Genomic DNA, 18,698 nt, shown 5'->3' with positions numbered 1-18,698 from the left:
TCTCACTCTCCTTTTGTTCTAAGTTAAATACCCTATACTACAAGCAGGGTGCATGAGAGTGGCTTAAGGGGCAGTGAAAAGGTAGAGGAATGCAGATTGGCAGGGGTACGAAGTGAGAGACATCACAATATTTTGTAAAATAATCAACATTTTTTAGAGACTTTCAAAACTGAGAGAAAGACAGTGTGTATGTTTTGGTCTGTGTGTATGTAAAAGGTTGTATTGAAATCCGACAGATACCGCACCATACATGACTCAAAATACCTGCACCCAACTATTTACCCAAAAATACATTTATTAACCCCCCCCCCCCCCCCCTCCAAATCTATTCCCCTGTCAGAAGGAGTAAAGCACAACATGGTTTTATTGTGTTTCAAATCTGTTTATTTAAAACATAACAGGCAAAGAAAATCAACCAGGTTGAAGATATACATTCTTGTCGAGGAACATAAGAATACAACCACAATCCATTTTAGCTAGCACAGTACATCAACAACAATTTGTAATACAGAGACAGTACCATTCATCGCAAGTCCAAAACTACAAATACAAGAAAAGCTAAACTGAAAATAAGGGCAATGAGGTACAATCCTTACCAAGGCTGTTTCGGTACACTTCTCTTGTTAAGAAGAGCCAGAGTGAAATCCCTATTAACACAAGAGTTATTTGGCGGTGGTCCGTCCTTATCCAAAAGATTAAGCAGTAAGTGTCCCATGGTTTTATTTTAAAGGAAAACTGAAACTATACATTATTCTCCATTCTGACTTTAAAAACCTAGAATGGCATGTAGAAATTACCCAAGTAAGAAGCAAGAGGTCATCAAATTGATAAAGTATTTAAGGAAGATAGTTTCAAGGGAGGGTGGTAGGTACTATAGGTATTTGCCACAGTAAGCTGCTAAATTATTAGAATGCTGCATACGCCATTATCTGACGAACTCACGTTACTCTTTTCCAAGTTTGTGGCCAACCAATGACTGGGGCATCCCTAGAAACCTTTATAACTAAAGACATAGGGCCTTATGTATGAAGGTACCCATTTGCGAATCTCAAATAGCGATTTTAAAGAAATCGCTATTTGAGATTCGCAAATTGGTATGTATGTAGAAAATCGCATTTTTTTTGCGATTTCTTTAAATTCCTTAATTGCGATAAGCAACTTGCGAATCGCAATTAAGGAATACTTTCCCAATAATTTCTATGGGCCAGGAGGCCCATAGCAATGAATGTGAAGTTATTCACAATTTGCGATTCACAATTTGCTAATCGCAAATTGAGAATAATTTCAAGGGTGCAGGGGTGTCCAAAGGACACCCTGTTGCACCCCTGAAATATGCATGGGTGCACATGTGGCGCACATACATGTCCTAAGGGCATGTATGTGCGTCACATGGCACTTTGAAAAATGAAAACATTTGCATTTTTCAAGGAATTCGCAACTTACCACCAACTAGAAGTTGGTGGTAATTTGCGATTCCTTAAGGACATTTTGCTAATTTTTTTAGCATCATACATTGCATTTAAGGAATCGCAAAATTTGCGATTCCTTATATGCATTTCCTTGTTTTGCACCAGATTTTACTTTATACATGCCATTTAGCAAATTCGCATTTGCAAAGGCCGAAATTCTGCAAATTTCGGGCTTTTGCGAATGCGAATTTGCTTGATACATATGGCCCTAAGAAGCAATGTTAAGAGGGTAGTGCGTCATAAATAACCTTATAAATTTATGTGGTCTACACAGTGTTGAGATTGCTGTTATTTTTATTTCTGTTGAAAATGAAAAATGGGGATAGTACTCACCATCTAAGATGTTAACAGGGTCAGTTTAAGTTTAACACAAAATCAAGAATCGAGTGCAAACGATCTTTCCACTTAATTTAGAACTGTGAATTCACCAAAATTGGTGCTTGGACCCAAGGTGTTTCCACGCGTAAATCTTCCCACGTATTATCTGGAGGAGTATATGTGAGGAAGCAGATCAGAAGAGGGAAAACTAAGTCCCGCACTCTGCGGAGCTCGTGGAGTTCCAAAAAACTCCGATCCGTTGAGCAGAGTTTTTTTACTTGCTCACTTTCGTCAACGTCAAGTTAGCGAGCGCGCGCAAGGAAAATCCAACTACCGGCATGGGTTTTCCTCATTTGCGATTGTCAAAGTAAAGTTGGCAAGCGCGAGTGTGGAAAATCAACCTCCTGGCGCAATTTCTCAACGCGGGTGGTCGGATTTCTCAGTAAATTATCTCATTAAAACTGCATTTTTCTAATGCACTATCCTACTTGCGGAGCTCCATGTAGCGCGGCACAGTTTTTTGTGCACTGCAAACTCCGCCCAGGCTTACCACCCAGTTTTACCTTCAGGTAAAAATGCAGCTAAGTGCTGTTCTGCATTCCAACCTTGAAAACCCAGAATTGTGTGCAAAAATTGCTCACAAGACATGCAAGAGGTCAATCATTAAGTTGATGATGTGTTTCAGAAAGATTGTGTTGAGAGAGGGTGGTAAATCAGGTAAATGCAGATGCTTTGTCAGAGGGTTTGTGTTTATTGAACTCCCCTCTACACTCATACAATAGGTATTTATCACAGTAGGTTGTTAACATAATAGCTCTACTACCTGATACAGTTAGCACATTTTTGCTTTGTAATAGCCTTCTAAACATTGTTTATCAACAGTTCCATTATGGTATCATGTGGGGACCAATACTGGAAACATGTCCATTAGAGATGCAATGATTTGCATATTTAAGGTCCTCAATTTCAATGTTGACTTCTCTAACTGGAAAATGTACACATAATCCTACTACAATAAATCATTATTACAAATCAAGCAATTGATACGTACAACGTTTGAATGCCAATAAACCACAATATAAATGTTCATGGAGATTTATCACAGGATCACCACATGGACATTTTTATTTCCCCATGTTAGCCTAACTATGCACGTTGTAGGCCGCTTCTGCTTTACACAGGTTACCAAAGCACAATCTTGGTTTTGTGCCAAATTATATTTTCACTTACAGTTGGCACATGTTTTTGTATTTTTACCTTTTCCGGGGATTTAGTCTGCACATCCTAGGCAAAGTCAAACAATACTGCTCTTTGTTAGTCTCTGTGGTTGTATACTAGCACCTAGACATAATAGAGACACCAAGATGCTGTTTTTGAAAACACGTTATGTGATATAACCCGGGACATGTAGTTCTAAACACACCGAGAAGGGAGACTGGCAGACAGCGCAAAGGTCCTGAGACAAGAGAGCTGCGTCAGCTGGGATGTAGAACAACTATCTATGAATGCTACGTTTTGGGGTCCTCTTCTAAGCCCAGAGATCTATAATCTATAATCATTTAAGCTTTCGTAGTGAGGGTGGATTTAGGCAAATCTGTTAGATAATATGGCATGACTCTTTATTGTATACAGTTTAGTAGCTAAGCTAAAGTCATGACTGACCTGTATTTTTTTGCTAGTTGTAGTGCAACAATAGTTTAAATAAACATTATAAACTTTCCTTCTGTCTCTTTTCTATTTATTGTGGACAAGTACAAGTGAGAGAATGAACGGGGCAGATCTGCTATCGGGATCCGGAGAGGGTCAGGAGTGTTGTGTTCTGGGGTGCCAAATCGCATGTCTCTCTTGAAAGATTAGGAGGGCGAGTGAGGCACTAGGAGCTAGTCAGACTCCAGCCCATAGAAGCCGATGGGGTATGGTGATTCAGTCCCTACATGCTGACATTATATAGTCCCAGGCATAGTTCTGCTCCTGGGCAGAATCCCTGCAACAAAGGTACTATTGACCAGGTGTATGTCAGAAAATCGAGGTGAAAAATACCTCTCTACAAGAATACACTCACTGCTCAATATCAGCTACCACAGTATAATCAATGTAAGGATATATAGGTAAGTATTGCTTTATTATTCCTAACCCCACATCTATGTACCTTGACAATGTATGTATAGTCCAAGTAATAAGATTTGGAGGTAAAAATAGTACATTTATATTCTTATAAATCAATACTACCCACTCAATATGGTGACACACCTAAAGAACGGACACACTGATGAGGAACTCATGTAAATGTAATTTTTTGCATATTAGAATCCAAACACTTAAATTTCACTGCAATCACTGCATCATTCCAAAAGATAAACATACGTCATATTTAGACACATGCAATAGATACAGTTAAATGTTTCTAGAAACACCAAAAACTCATGATATTTTAATTGAGTCTAACCATCAATGCTTTTTCTTAACTTAGAGTCATACCAGTGCTTGCTATCATCTGTCAGCAGGACACGCAAGGAGTGCCAAAAATATGGCTGACCTTTTGGTGTACATGGCCAGTGAAGGATCGACTTCTTGCACACTCTTTTACGGGAAAGTAAATATTTAGACATCTTGATCTCTTTATCTAACAGCACAAGAATAGCTACATCCATCTTCTCATCGAGCAGCCTCTGTTGTGCCATAAAGAAGGTATGTCTTAGGAGCCCACATTCAAACCCATTAGCATCAAGAACAAAGATGGTCTTCTTGCTCTTATAAACAGCATCACAGAGATTTTCAATTCTGGATTTGCCAGCAACCCAGTCCCTTTCTTCTAAGCAGAGTTTAAAATGTTTCCTTTTTTTCCCCTCCAGGTGTGACAAAAGTTCATTGTACACCCAATCAACAATAGCATACTTTTGAGTATCAAACACAATGAATGCATCATATTCACTACCATCTGGGTTTTTTACAGAAGTACTTTCTTTTCTAAATGTTGCCTTGAGTATTCTGGTGCTGTACCAGATGTCCCACCAAAACAGTTTCTTTAGTATTGGAAAAAGCGTGAAAAATGCTACAATTGAAGCTGTGGAAATGAATGCCAGGTTACCATATATGTCCTGGCATGATCGAGGGTCAATGGAATACAAACTCTGCCCTTGTTTTGACTCTGGCAAATCACAAACCAAACCAGTAGAGGCATGCTTCAATTTGAGTTTGGCAGATTTAGAAAACCTAATAAACCAGTGGACATCACATGTGCACCTAAATGGATTTCCACTCACATCAAGGTATTGTAAATTTGTAAGGAGTGTTTCTGGAAAACTGTTTTCATTTATCAACTTGATATGATTGTTTTTAATAATCAAATATTTCAAGGTGCTGCAAGCAGAGAAGAATGCCTGGTTCAGGGTCTGAATGTTATTGGATTTCAAACTTAGAAATGTGAAATTGCTTCCAAAATAAACTGGTTCTTTTGGCAAAAATGTCAGAAAGTTATGACTAAGATCCAGAGTGGTCAAGCTGACAAGGGAGCTTATGTTTTTCCAGTGGAAAAAAGTGATTTCATTAAATGCGATGTATAACTTTCAAACATTTAGGGAGATTGTCAATGACTGTGTATGGCACAGTCTGTAATTTGTTAAGAGAAATATCCAAGACTTCCAATTGATGAAGGTTTGTAAATAAATTCAGGTAGGTATATGTCCCTCCCTTCCACATTATGTCCAACCTGTTATATCTGAATACTAAAACCTTAAGTGAATTACTCCTTAGCTTTGTAGATATCCTGATGCCTATGGTGTTGAAAGAAAGGCTTAAAAATGTAAGGGAATTCAGATTTTCAATGAAATCAAAACTATGAAAAAAATCGTTTATCATGAATTGGAATTCGTTATAATTGAGGTACAGTATCTCCAAATGTGGAATCTCAGTGAAAGAATGATTATTGGAAGAGTCAATTCTATTATTTGCAAGATCCAAAAGCTTCAGTGACTTTAGATGTAAAAATTGACTCCCGTTTAATCGTTGGTTGATGAAATTACAGCTAAGATTGAGGCACTGGATTTCGTCCAGACCTTTGAAGAACTCTGATTCAATTTCTTTGATGTTATTAAAGGACAAGTCAAGCGACCTTCTGTAGTTTCTGCAGGATGGAAAGTTAAAATAGTAAGTATGGTGTTGAAGGGTGTCCCTACCTCCTGTTGAATACCTCCAGTGAGGATAGTATTCAGAAAAAGTTATTTCATTGGACAGACTTAGTGGCGAGGTTTCTGTGTAGCATTGGGTTCTCTCACATAGTCCGGAAAGTGTTAAAATATTTCGAGACAAATCAATGAACTTCAGGCTTGGGACGTTAGCGAAGAGAGTCAAGTTCACTTGGTCAATGAGGTTAGTTCTGAAGGTTATAATTTGTAGATCTGGGAGCTTCAGGAGAGGTTCTATTCCTTTTTTATCCAATTGCCCAAATAAGTATCCATCGAGATAAAGGTATCTTAGTGAGCGCATATGTGCAAAGGCTGGAGAGACCCTCAATTTTGTAAATACCATTCCAGGCACAAAGTTATAGTTCATACGCAAACTTGTGACTTTACTAAGCTTGGAGAAAAATGTCCCATGTGCAATATCATATGCCAGAAAGTTGTCGGATACATCCAATGATCTTAGGTTGGTTAAAGGCACAAACAAAGAGTCATTGATTTTGTGCAGAGAGTTACCGTTGAGTCTCAAAAAACTAAGGTTTTGGAGGTGATTGAATGCATCAGGGTGGATCTGAAGGGCAGAGTTGTTAGCACATGGAAAACAAGGTTGTGAAGCATGGTCACATCGTTGGCAGTTCCATTGAAGATCCAGGTATTCCAGTTTGGTAAGATTGTCAAAGTCAGAGTGCTTTACTTCAGCTATTTTGTTTTCTGAAATGTCAAGATAGAGCAGATTAGGTGGAAGGCCTAAAGGAACACTTGTAAGGTTGTTAAATTTCAATGATAATGTTCTCAAAGATTTTGAATCTTTAAACATGTCCTTCAAGAAAGTAAATGAAGAGTTACATGGGTTCCGATAGAAGCAGTTCATGCCAAGATAGAGCTGTCTAAGATTAACTAAGCCGGATATATTGTGAAATCCCAACATAACTATATTGTTCATTTCCAAATCCAACAGTTTTAAGCTAGGAGGCAGCCAAGGCACCACAGTCAAGCTATTACCTGCAAGTGTTAGATTCTCTAAATAACAGAGTCCAGTGAAAGCATTGCGCTCGATTGTCAATTTGCACGTTTCGCCCTCAGCTCGCACTTTACCAGGTGCACAGTTCCAACTTAAATTGAGAGACAGAAGATTGGGAATCCCTGATAAAGAGTAATTAGCTATATGTTCAAGGTGGTTACAACTAAGGTCCAGTTTCCTCACATTTTGGGATTTAATGGATGGAATAATTTTTAAATTCCTGTTCCGGCAGTTCACAAGGGTGGAGTTGTTGGTGTCATCACATGGCATAAATTGAGGGAGGGTCGCCGAAGCAATTAGTATGATCCCTATTGAATGAATCTTCAAAAGCAGGCTGTTATATAGGGAGATCTAAGAACAAAAGAAATATAACATATTTTATTTGTAAGTACCAATTAAACAGCCTTGTTGCAGAAACCATTTTCCATAGGGATTTGTAATCCCAGCAGTCGAATACATGATATGGTAAATTCAAATGTAATATACTTTTAAGTTTGCTGGCCAATGTTTTTGCAGGAAAAATACTTACTTTATACTTATGATTGAAAACAGGACTTCATAACCTTTAGGAAGATTCCAAGAATGTTGTATTCTAATTTAGTGTGAAAGGTTTACATCATTATACACAGTATCTTTTTATTTCATGATGATACCATTGACGTGGGTTCAAAAGGTCACCAAAGTACTCTCATTTAACTTTCATGTAAAACAAATTTTAGATTTATTGATACATTGCCCTGGTAATATAAACAATGACCTTCATTATGTTCCTTGATCTCCCTCCTTTACAACTTGGGGGACGATTCCGATGTCGGACGGACCAGAGTCCGTCAGACATCGAACAGATACTGGAACCGAACAACCTATGGTCGTCGGTTCCAGATCTGCAAGTAGGATGCGACAGAACAATCGCAATCCTATACTTAACAATGGGAGCATGCATTCCTAACGGAATGCATGCTCGCATTTTTCCCTGCACCCTGTGGCAGGCACCCCAAGATGGCTCGCACCCATGGGGGCCATACTGAGGGCCCCCAAAGACAGTTTTTGTCTACCTTTTTGTGTCAGAAAGGCAGGGACAAAACGGCAGTGGGAAACTGCCATCCTACGCCCTTGGCCGGAAAGAGCCAGCCCGAGGAGTACTGAAGGATTTCCGGATGGCGGACAGGCTCTCGGGCCCCGTCGGAAGCTATCTGGATAACCAAGTCGGTTTCCTTTCCAACCAAGTCCATTGGAATGGCTTGGTCAGTAAGGAAACCGAATGGCACATTCAGATGCGGGCAGAAGGGCTCCGACCAACGGTCAGAGCCCTTCCTGCCCCATCAGAATCAGCCCCATGGTTGGAAACCCTTCTTCAGGCTGGGCTAGAAAATTGATCTTAATTATGCTTTATTTTGAGCATTGTCACGGTCACATGCCCATCTTATACCAGATCCCTGATCCACCTATGTAATCATTGCCTTCAGCTGTGATACTAGTACCTCAGGCCATAGTACCAGGACAGAAGACTGTGACCTGTATGCAGTATGGCGAGCTGGTATGGCATGCACAGCCCATATCTTTGCCCCCCTCCCCACGCCTGAGATCACATATGAACATTACAATCTCCTACAATAAGGACATTAGAATAGTTCTGCTTACTCTGGGTCATGTTCCTCAGGAAAGAGCCCAACTGTGTAATATGGCATGCTTAGGTCAGGCAGGCTACCGCGTTGTAAACATTTAAAAGCAATAACCTGCTTGTCCCACTGGATAATGACGTCGTCTGTAAAATAGGAGAAATATTGAGCAGCATAACGGAGTTACCTAGGACTGCTAAAGAGACAAAAGTTACCAAACCCCCCTTAGCTCTTCCTGCAACAGAGGGAGTAGCTGGTACAATAAGGGTTTTACAACCTTCCAAGTAAAATCTATTTTCAACAGCCCATGTCTCCTGAAGGCAAATTACATTGAAGTTTCTTACAAAAAAATCACCCAATCTGGGTTGTCAAACTTTCTTGCAAGCCCTGCGATGTTCCAGGAAATAAACTTGCACCCCTTACAGTCTTGATAGCCTGAACCCAATGGCCCAACCAAACACTGTAATGAAGGGGAATTTTATTCGGGCAGATCAACATCCAATCAATCGCAACATTCTAATGAGCTCAGGGGCGCAAACCCATTAGATGTATTTATACCTGGAATTGCCTCCTGCTGGCTCCTGAAACCTACATCTAAGGACGGCCCCAGGGTATTTCCAAATAGAGGCTGTGGGTAGATCAAAGGCCTGTATAACTAACCCAGTGGGAGTGCCACAATGGCCGAGTTACGACCCCTGTGGTTGAACTGCGTTGCAGAACTTAAGATGCTCTTTACCAAAAAAGAAGTATTAAAGTTGATAATTACTCAGTCACCAACCCAGTTTTTCTTGGCACTGCCCACCCATGATGTTCTACGCAACATGATGATGGGATTTTTTACCCACAACCTTGAGGCAATATTTAAGTTTAACCAATGCACAACTTTGTTCTTCAGTTGGTCAAAATCTTCCTTTGCACCCGGGGCAAGTCGAGGGATGTTGGCTAAAACCACTATGAGTAGAGTCGACTCTGGTGGCAGGTATATAGTACACAATCTCTGGGTAGAATTACTAGATTCTCCTAAATGCATCCCACCCAGCCTTCCGTTAGACATCCTGTTTGAACCACCTGCTTCAGATCCTGGGTTCTGGTGCTGCTTAAGATGTGATAATAAACAGAACAATTGCCAATACTGTTGTCCTAAATTCCTGTTATTCGTCACAGCACATTGGAGTGAAACCAAATAGGGGTTCTAAGACTAGTAATTCAGTCTGATTAAATTATTGTTTTATTATTTTCACTTTAAATGCATATGTAAATTACTTTATGCAATTTATACGAATTATTCAATCCCTCTGATCAAAAAACATTATATACAATGAACAATAAATACAAATGTACACATTCCAAGACATTACAACACATTCATTGTTTCCCAATCAATCCACACATTCCACATTCACTCTGTGACTCTCACACTAATGAGAACAAATTGTCTATTTACATAAAGCATACAAAACACCATAAACAATACTTTTTTTTAAAAGTTTGTGTTTTCAACAAAAATGCTAATCATTTGAGATCTATTGGCGTATAAACTAGCGGTCTACGCGTTTCGAACTCCTAATGGGTTGGGAGTTCTCATCAGGACCTCATAACTCCTGGTGAAGAGGAGTCTCAACAATCAATCCGACCAGAGACAATGTGTCCCTGGTAGTGAGGGAAGTAAGCAGTTGTTTGATGTCGTGGATAGGAACTGTCAATAAATCCTTTATCGAGGGATCTCTGTAGGATGGCGCCGTGTCTATAGAGCGGTCGGGTGGATCACGCTCTCAGAGTTGCCTTTGGCGTGCTGGTATCGGCGTATAGTAATCACCGCGGGAGCCACTGTCAAGATTCCAGGGAGCCCATACCCAGTAGTGCTTTTTTTAGCTTAAGATGAGAGGCATCCCCCATCATAATGAGTAGCTGCCAGTGCTAATGGTAATGCCCTGTTCTGTGATGGAGCGGATGTAGATGAACATGCTGAAGGCACTGGATGGCACATGCACTGAGATTACACCCCAGACACTGACTTAGGTAAAGACCTGGGGCCAAGCTCCTGCCCGTTACAGCGAGTACTAGGAGTCAGGACTGTTGGGGCTGGGGACAAATAAGTGGTAATGTGTGGTCACCGTGTAGTAAAGCAGTTAACTTGTTCAAATCATTACCAATTGCGGAAAGACGGTGTGAAATGGGGTCTACTTTAAGATCCAAGGCTGATAGCAGGGCAACCTTAAGAGCTTCGAGCAAAACCGTCATGTCCAGGCTGGGCTCGGCTGGGGTATCTGAGGGATTAGGGTGCAAAGTGATACTCTTTCCTCCCTTCACATGACCCCCAATCGAAAGGCACTTCCTTTTGCTCTTGCTCTCATCCCCACTCCAGGGCCTGCCCCTTGGGCTACGTACAATGTCTGAGGCGCTGGTGGCTGAGCGCTGACATGTCGAAGGGGAGTCAGGGAGAATGAGCAAGCACCCTCAGGCAAGACCAGTGCCACTTCTACTGGGCCTGCAGGGGAAACTTGTTCCAAATATGCTGGTCGTGAGGGTACTGAAGAATACTGGGTGGGGAGAGTTACGGGGTATCGAGATAGTCGCCGAGTGGCCGGCTCAATTTCCTTATCCAGGACCACAATGGCACGTTGCAAGAAAGCATCCATAGTGGACCCAGTGTTCACATGCTCCTTGGCAGGGGGTAACACAGGCCTATCTCTCCCCATTATAACAACCCCGGCGTCCCTGGAAAATAGCCCAACTTTGTCTGACGAGCTGTGTAGATGAGGAATTTGTTAGTTCCAACAATAAAAGGTGGCCACAGGGCTGGCAATGGACCAAAGGGGATATATCCAGCAGCACTGAACGATGTTAACAGGGAGACAGGAATGAGGGCAAGAAGGCTCAGGCCACTGCTCCCACCAATTCACATACAGAGCCCAACACACTCCTAAAACGAGTAAAAAGGCCTCTTACCTGTGCGAGAATGCCTACTATGAGCCCAAGACCCGGGTCCTCCAGTTGATAGTCCTAATCCTTATGCAACCTTCCCCAAAAGTGCTGAAGAAGCTCCTACTCTCAAAACGATTTTAGGCGATGACGATGAGTATGACAAGGGATGACAAAGGTTGACAAACGGCCAGTCACCTGAGTCCCCAAAACAGAGAAAATAAAACCAAGAGGGGGGCCCAGCCCAGCCTCCTCTGGTCTCTGATGGGCGCGGACAGGTCACCCTTGGCCCGGGTGCGTCACGCAGGTCAGCTGGATGCAGGCTCCTCCTCCTCACCTGGATAGTGGGACAGAGAGTCCCTGGCTGCAAGAGACCTCACCTTAGTGTCCAAAGGCAAGAATAGCATCCCACACCTCGGGAGATGATCAGAGCCTTTACGGCACGCGGCATGGGTCAGCTGGGTGCAGGCTCCTCCTCCTCACCTGGATATTGGGACAGAGAGTCCCTGGCTGCAACAGACTTCACCACAGTCTCCAAAGGCAAGAATTCAATATAAAATATATACTTCTTATTTCTTATACATCTTGATCTGCTATAATTCAAAATGTCGGGGACATTTTGCACAATTCCATTTCCAGCCACCAACTGATGTTTATTTAACAGATTGCACTGCTATCGTTTGTGCACACCTAATCAACCTTTTCATGAGTTATACAGCAGTCATATATGTATCAGAGGCACCATAGTTTTTAAATTTGCAAAATTAGAGCCCATAAAACATTACGGAAGTGATGTACAGAATTCCTTTTCTTATTGGTTGTCCTTCCAATTATAAGACCATGAATTTTGTTAAGGCAAGACCCATACAAAGATTAGTATCATGGCTACTTCATTGACATAATTAAAGTATTTCCACATTTCCTCATATATCCTAGAAACAAACTCAGCTCAAATGTGTTTGTAATTTAAGAGGTTCACATTTTTTAAACCCATGGTACAGGCATGCCTAAAAATTAAGAGATAAAAACATTTTTGTTTAAAATTCCATTAATGAGCCAAGCCTTTTAATTTTCTTTCAAAAATGTGTATTACAGAGACTTTATTTTTTGTTTTTTTATACACATTCCTGCGTTTTTATTAATTCTGTTGGATGCTAATGCGTGGCATAATATTAAGTCAGTTTGAAATGTGTACCAAACTCTGGCCACACAGTATGTCCCGGAAGTGAAAACTATCTCCTGCAACCATATTGGATTACCCAGAAACACATTCTGTGCTTGATTAAGGTGAAACAGTAAACATCCTCGTGCTGCCACTCGTTTTAGAATGTAGTTTTTCCTTTTTATCTATAATTGATATATATTATATTATGTCTGCAAATTTTGATGTTTTGACCGTATAAACTGGAGAATAAAAAGATTTTTTGAGACTGTATGGACTCAAATATTCATTTTACTTAGACCATGGTTAATTTAATATTTGTTGTTGTTTGTGAATTATCTTGCATTTAAATACTATGATGCTTCAACAATAAGCAAACATACTTACTATACAAAATAATAACTAACCACGGGGAAAGCCGCTCTATATCAAATCATATGAGTCTCGGCTAGCATTCTTAGAATTCCAACTACGGGAGGAGCTACGCTCGGAAACAAGATGGCCGCATAAGCTCCCGGCTCCGTCGACCGCCGCCAGAAGCTCATAAATCCTGCACTTTATCCTGAAATCCCGCCGGACCCCCGTGCTGGTGAATAGCATCTGATTTGAAAGGTGCAACCCCGACATCTCTGGCGGCCCGGACGGCGAAGTTATGCCGTGCGCCATTCTTGGCCTGCTTCCGCTCTGACGCCGGGGCCTCGAGTTTCAACTTGGCCGTGTTGGAGGCGAACAACAACGGCTGCGAAAAGTGGGTGGATCCGGTCTCTCGAAGTGGCTTTTTTGTTTCTCCCTATTGGATGATGCCCCGGTGATGGCTTTCCCCTGCAACTACAGCGGCCTGTAAATATTGTCTGCTTGCTCGAGGTTCCGCTTCCCGGAGACCCCGTTGGGTTCCCGGTGGTCCTCTGGGCTTGGTTCCTCATTAGCGGCGACGGTGCACCCACTGTGCTGTGTGCGTGCTTAATTGTGGTTTTACATCGATTCTGCCCTGAACCCTGGAGAAGTCGACCTCCGGGGTTCGGTTACCCGCCCGGTTGCTCATTGAGGGGCGATGGGGCGGACTGAAACTACACCGTCGCTGCGCACTGTGCTGGCCGCCATTTTGCAGCTCCACGAACGGTTCACCGCCGCCTTCCAAGGGATGGTCGTAACTGCAGACCGTATTTGCTCGAGACCGGATTCCGACCCTTGGCTGTTAGAAAGCCTAGATACTCCACCCGAGGATACTGCCTTTCTTGCCACCAAGGTCCCCGTGCAGACTATTGACCTGGACCCTCCCAGCAACTTTAAGATGGCGGCTATCGAGGCCGAGAAGACTGGATGTGAGTTACGCCCGACATTGAAGCCGCCCGAAATGGATGTTACTGCCATTATGGACCAATGTTTCTTCTGCAACGTTTGCCAATTTCGACCTTCGCCTCTTTCTGTACTCGATCGACACCGCCTTGCTACTTTCTCTCAGGTGGACCATGGACTTGCTTTGACTTTTGAACTTTGTGTACGTTTATCCTGCTTCTCCTCTCCTTGCATTGCTTTTAACGTTCTACGATTTTCTGGCACTCCTGTTATGATGGCGGTTCGAATTGAACTACTCAACGTGCATAATCATGGCGATCTCTGTGTGCAGGAGGGACTTTTCGTGATGGACCGCGAGGGTCTGGGCTGAGCTTGGCTACGCTTCAATGCACTGTCGCTGTTTTTGCTGGGTGGTATCTGTGGGAGCGGGACCGCTTGTACATTTGATGGGCCTGGGTACTGTTTTTCTGATGTGTCTTGATGGGATTTGCTCTTTCTTCTGAGCCGGGGTTGGATGGGATGTTCTTTTTGTTACGGCTCCCCTACGAACTATTTCTTGATTTGCCGCGATTTGCTATCTTGCCGGTAGGGGGTGTCTGCTTTTGGCGGGGGGCGGGAGTCTGGGAGCTTGTATCGTACTTTACTATTCTCCTCCTCCAACCTTTTTCCCTATCCTTGGGGTGTAGTTTAGGGGGCGACAGACACACTGCGAGTGGGGTTGGGTCGTAGCCATAAGCAGGGGTGTAGGGTGGTGGGTTGCGGGTTTTTTTTTTATTTTTCCTTTGTTAATTTCTATGACCTTCCTATTTCCCCCTTTCCTCTCCGCAAGAGCTGTGGCTTATTCTCCTGTTCTTCTGCATATCTGGGTGTCACATATGCCTATTGTATATCCTGTCATTTTGGTGGTGAATGATGTGGGGGATGCCGGCGGTCATTGACGTTTAACTGTACGCTCCAGCCTCGCTGGTATTTATTTTTCTCTTGCTCATGACTGTATGGTGTTTCATATCTTCGTTCCCACGTACACGGCTGTGCTGTGTTTCGCTTGGTGGCGCCTGATATGTGTATTATTTCTCTTGCGTTATAAAATAAAAATATATATAAAAAAAAATTTTAAAAAAAGAATTCCAACTACATTGAAAAGTGAACAAAAGGAATTTCTTTATTATCACTATTGCAATCAGCGATCCCCCATATTCTCACAGAATTTTCTCAATGGAGATCTAATTATGTAAGGCCAATAATTTAAATTATTGTATTACCATGTACAACATCTTTACTCATTTACATGTTTTTTATCAGTTTTGAATTCTAATTGTAGTTGATATATCCTAGTTCTTAACTTGATTCAAACTTTGATTCATGGGTTTCTGATAGCACAGTTTGCAAGTGTGTGCAATGGTTCAAAATATCGAAACAGGTTGAAATATTCTCGACCACAACATTGGCAATAAAAATGTAACAGATTCCAATAAGATATCATTCTGGAAGTACCATAGATTACTCAAGTGATGAGCAATATTTAGCAAATCAAATACTAGTTATTTGGCCTCGTTTCTATTTGATTCCATATTCAGTTGGTTATACATTCTTAAACATCAGTTACACACTGCATTTTCGATGTGTAAATAGTATGGATTATATCCACCTTTTAACATGAAAAAATTTTATTTTTACAATTTTCTTCCACCAGAATGGTCCCTTGTTTCTCAGAAGGGACATATGAACCCTTCCCCCCACCTTATTCTAGGACTTGTCAGTCTCACCTTTGACCTCCCCTCACTCTGATGGGGGACTTGAACCAACCTTCTTGGGGTCACTCCCAGATACCTTTTTGGACACTCTGGTGCTAAACCAGAGGTCCACATCCTGGGCAAGCTCCCTAGGTGAAGTAAGCTTTCTGTCAATTAAGTGACGGGTCAACTCTGTAAAGCAAGTACAGAGCATGTGCTCTTTCAAAATAAGATTATACAGATCATTAACATCACTCACTGTATTGCTCCTCGCCCTACCACTCAGTACCTTGCTGGAGTAGTCCAGGAAATCCAACCAAGAATGGTTTGGCAGTTTCTGGCTGTCCCTGAGCCTGATGCACTACTTCTCAGGGGTCAGCCCAAACTTTGACTTTCATGGGAGTGCACCTCCTTTTCTACCCTCCTTTAATGTAGTAAGGGTATCCCTCCTCATTGGGGGCATGTGTTTCTACAGACAGGCTCCCCAATTCTCCTCATACTCATCTCATATGCAGAAAACCATTTATCCATGGCATTCCCCACCATGCAGACGGGCACCAGATCTTGGGCCTTACAGACCCTCACCTCTCCATTGGACACTGATTGCTGCCATCATTGCTACTGAACCCTGCTGCTTGCTTGGCTTCCAGATCCACCTCCTTTAGGCTCATCTCATGAGCCATTCTCTTTTCCTCCCAAGCCAGCTTTTTTTCTTCTGGGCTCTGTCTGCCTCCTCCCTTTTCTCCTCCATTTTTAGTTTGGCCATTAGCAGAATGAACTCCCTTTCCGCTTTCCTGTTCACTAACTCCTCAGGGGACAGGTTGTGGGAGGACATACTGCTGCCTGCATTAGTATGAGGTTCCATTCCTGTGTATAAATTGTCCTTCCACTCCTCAGGTGGCCTCCTCAGACCCTCCTTCTCTTCTTTCACGTCCACCTCTTCGTCCTCAAGCCCATCCGCTTTCTGTTTCTCTGGGGTGAACAGCATCATCTGACGTCTTGAAAGGCTATGAGGGCTACTTGGTGATCCAACTTTTTGGGCTTCTTCTCCACATTAAGCCAACTCTCCCTGCAAAGCTTCTGCAGGCCTGCCGTGCTCAGGTTACCCACGTTGAACAGCTCCATCTCCATTGTGAGCAAAAAGGAGGTGCGGTAACAAATTTGGAAAAAGGAAAACATTACCAAATCAAAAGAAATGAAGGAATGTTTTAGAAAAAGCAAAAGAGGTCAATCAATGAGAAATTGAAAAAAAAAACGAAACTGATAACAGAATAAATATTTGGGATTTTGATGTTACACCAAATCATTGAATGGTACTGCAAAAACACGAGTACTGGATCCCGCCACTGATCACCAATATAAGAAATCGTTTTTTTGTTCGAGGGGGTTGAAAACCTTTCTCAAGCAACAACCATAATTCTTGTCAGGGTGAACCACAAAAGTCACTGAATAAGACTATGCTTAACCCTCTAGTGCTTGTCACAATAGCAGTCACAATTAACTTAGAAGCACTGTGTTAAGTTGCTATACAGCACACAACAGGAATAGAGTGCACACACCACAAGAAACATACCACACCAATTTAGGAAAATAGAGAAAAAAATCATAAATCATTTCACACCAAAACAAAAATCCAATTAATAGAACTGGAGTAATGCATTTTTAAACTTTTCTGTGAAAAATAGCACCTAAAAGTGCCAACCACAGGAATCAAGTCGTGCGAGACCAAGGCAAAATCATAAGTTATGGCCAACCACGATAGAGTGTCGTTTGAACATATGAAGTGGATTGAGCCTGATCTCATCTTACCTTCAGACCTAGAAGACATTTTGAAGAAAAATGTCGAAAAAGGTCAAGTTCAGCAAGGCAGCAGGCGGTGTCTGAGGAGGAGCATTATTGTCCGGGAGCCACTGGATGAAGTAGCTGAGAAGATTTCTGCATTTGAACTATCTAGCTTTTTTAGAACTGAAAAATCTCCAGCAGAATACAGCTACATGCTGCAGCTGACGAGGGCTCCATGAAGATGGTATACCATTCCAAAGAGAATCAGCTGCACAGGCTTTGCTACTTTGGAGAAGAACGTAGCTGGAGTTACACTGAAGTCAGGCCTACCGGCGATGCACCTTGGGGAGATCTCTGAGCAGGTAGTTCCCAGTCATCTGTTGGTTCTCAGAGCACTTTTAAGCTGAACATATATTAACTCCCAAGTTGTGGTTTCTGGCTATTTGGGCACTTCCAAGGGTCCAGGTCTCGGTAGGGATGACTTGGAGGGTAGAACTCACTTAAGGCAGGATCTAGGTACAGGGTTCAAGTTGTTGAAGCTAGTTGTGTCTCTGTAACTCAGAACGGGAGGCCAGCCATTAACACCTTAGGAGCTTCGTAAATATACCTCCCCAGTGCTGCGCTGTCCATTATCCGTGCTGATTGGACGTCCAACGGTCGCACGCAGCACTGGGGAGGTAGTGCCCGTGACGACCGTTGGCCGACGGCAGCACTTAAAGGGTTAAGGCAGGCCTCAAGCAGCACAGCCATCCTCTGAGGGGACAAGGCAGGCTTCAAGCAGCAGGGCAGTCCTCTGGTAGGATCAGGCCAGTTCTCTCAAGTACAAGGTAGATTTTCTGAGTGGCCTCAGTGGGCCCTGAAGTATACAGAAGAGCAGCTCTGCAGGTCCAATATTTATACCTGGTGACATGCCAGCCTTTGAAGTGGGCAAAACATCTAGGTCGTTACCCATCTGGTTCTGGAATTTCCCCCACTCTTCCTCTACCCAGGCTCCAAGAAGTCTAAGGTAACAAAAGACTGGCCTCAAGTTGTTTGTGAGTGTGCTGGTGCATCTCCTTGGAAATGTAAGTGGGGCTGAGAGCAACTCTGAACCTCCCATACTGACAGGATGGCCCATCTATCCACACCTTGTCCCCCTTTGTCTGAATGTCTGGGAGGAATACACAACGGCCAACTGCCACTCTAATCACAGTCATGT

At 42.5% G+C, this 18,698-nt stretch overlaps 1 protein-coding gene across 1 annotated transcript in view; it reads right to left on the bottom strand.

The window, feature by feature from the left end:
- Nucleotides 1-4,095: 4,095 nt before the first annotated feature.
- Nucleotides 4,096-18,698, bottom strand: part of LOC144782061 (toll-like receptor 7) — a 32,787-nt gene continuing 18,184 nt past the window's right edge. The window contains 2 exon segments of the mRNA XM_078661203.1: nucleotides 4,096-5,354; nucleotides 5,356-7,337. Of these exon segments, the coding sequence (XP_078517329.1) occupies nucleotides 4,229-5,354; nucleotides 5,356-7,337 (3,108 nt within the window). The 3' untranslated portion in view covers nucleotides 4,096-4,228.

The sequence above is a fragment of the Lissotriton helveticus genome, chromosome 9, assembly GCF_964261635.1.
Source record: "Lissotriton helveticus chromosome 9, aLisHel1.1, whole genome shotgun sequence".
NCBI classification, from domain to species: domain Eukaryota; kingdom Metazoa; phylum Chordata; class Amphibia; order Caudata; family Salamandridae; genus Lissotriton; species Lissotriton helveticus.
This window is presented reverse-complemented; position numbering and strand designations above follow the sequence as displayed.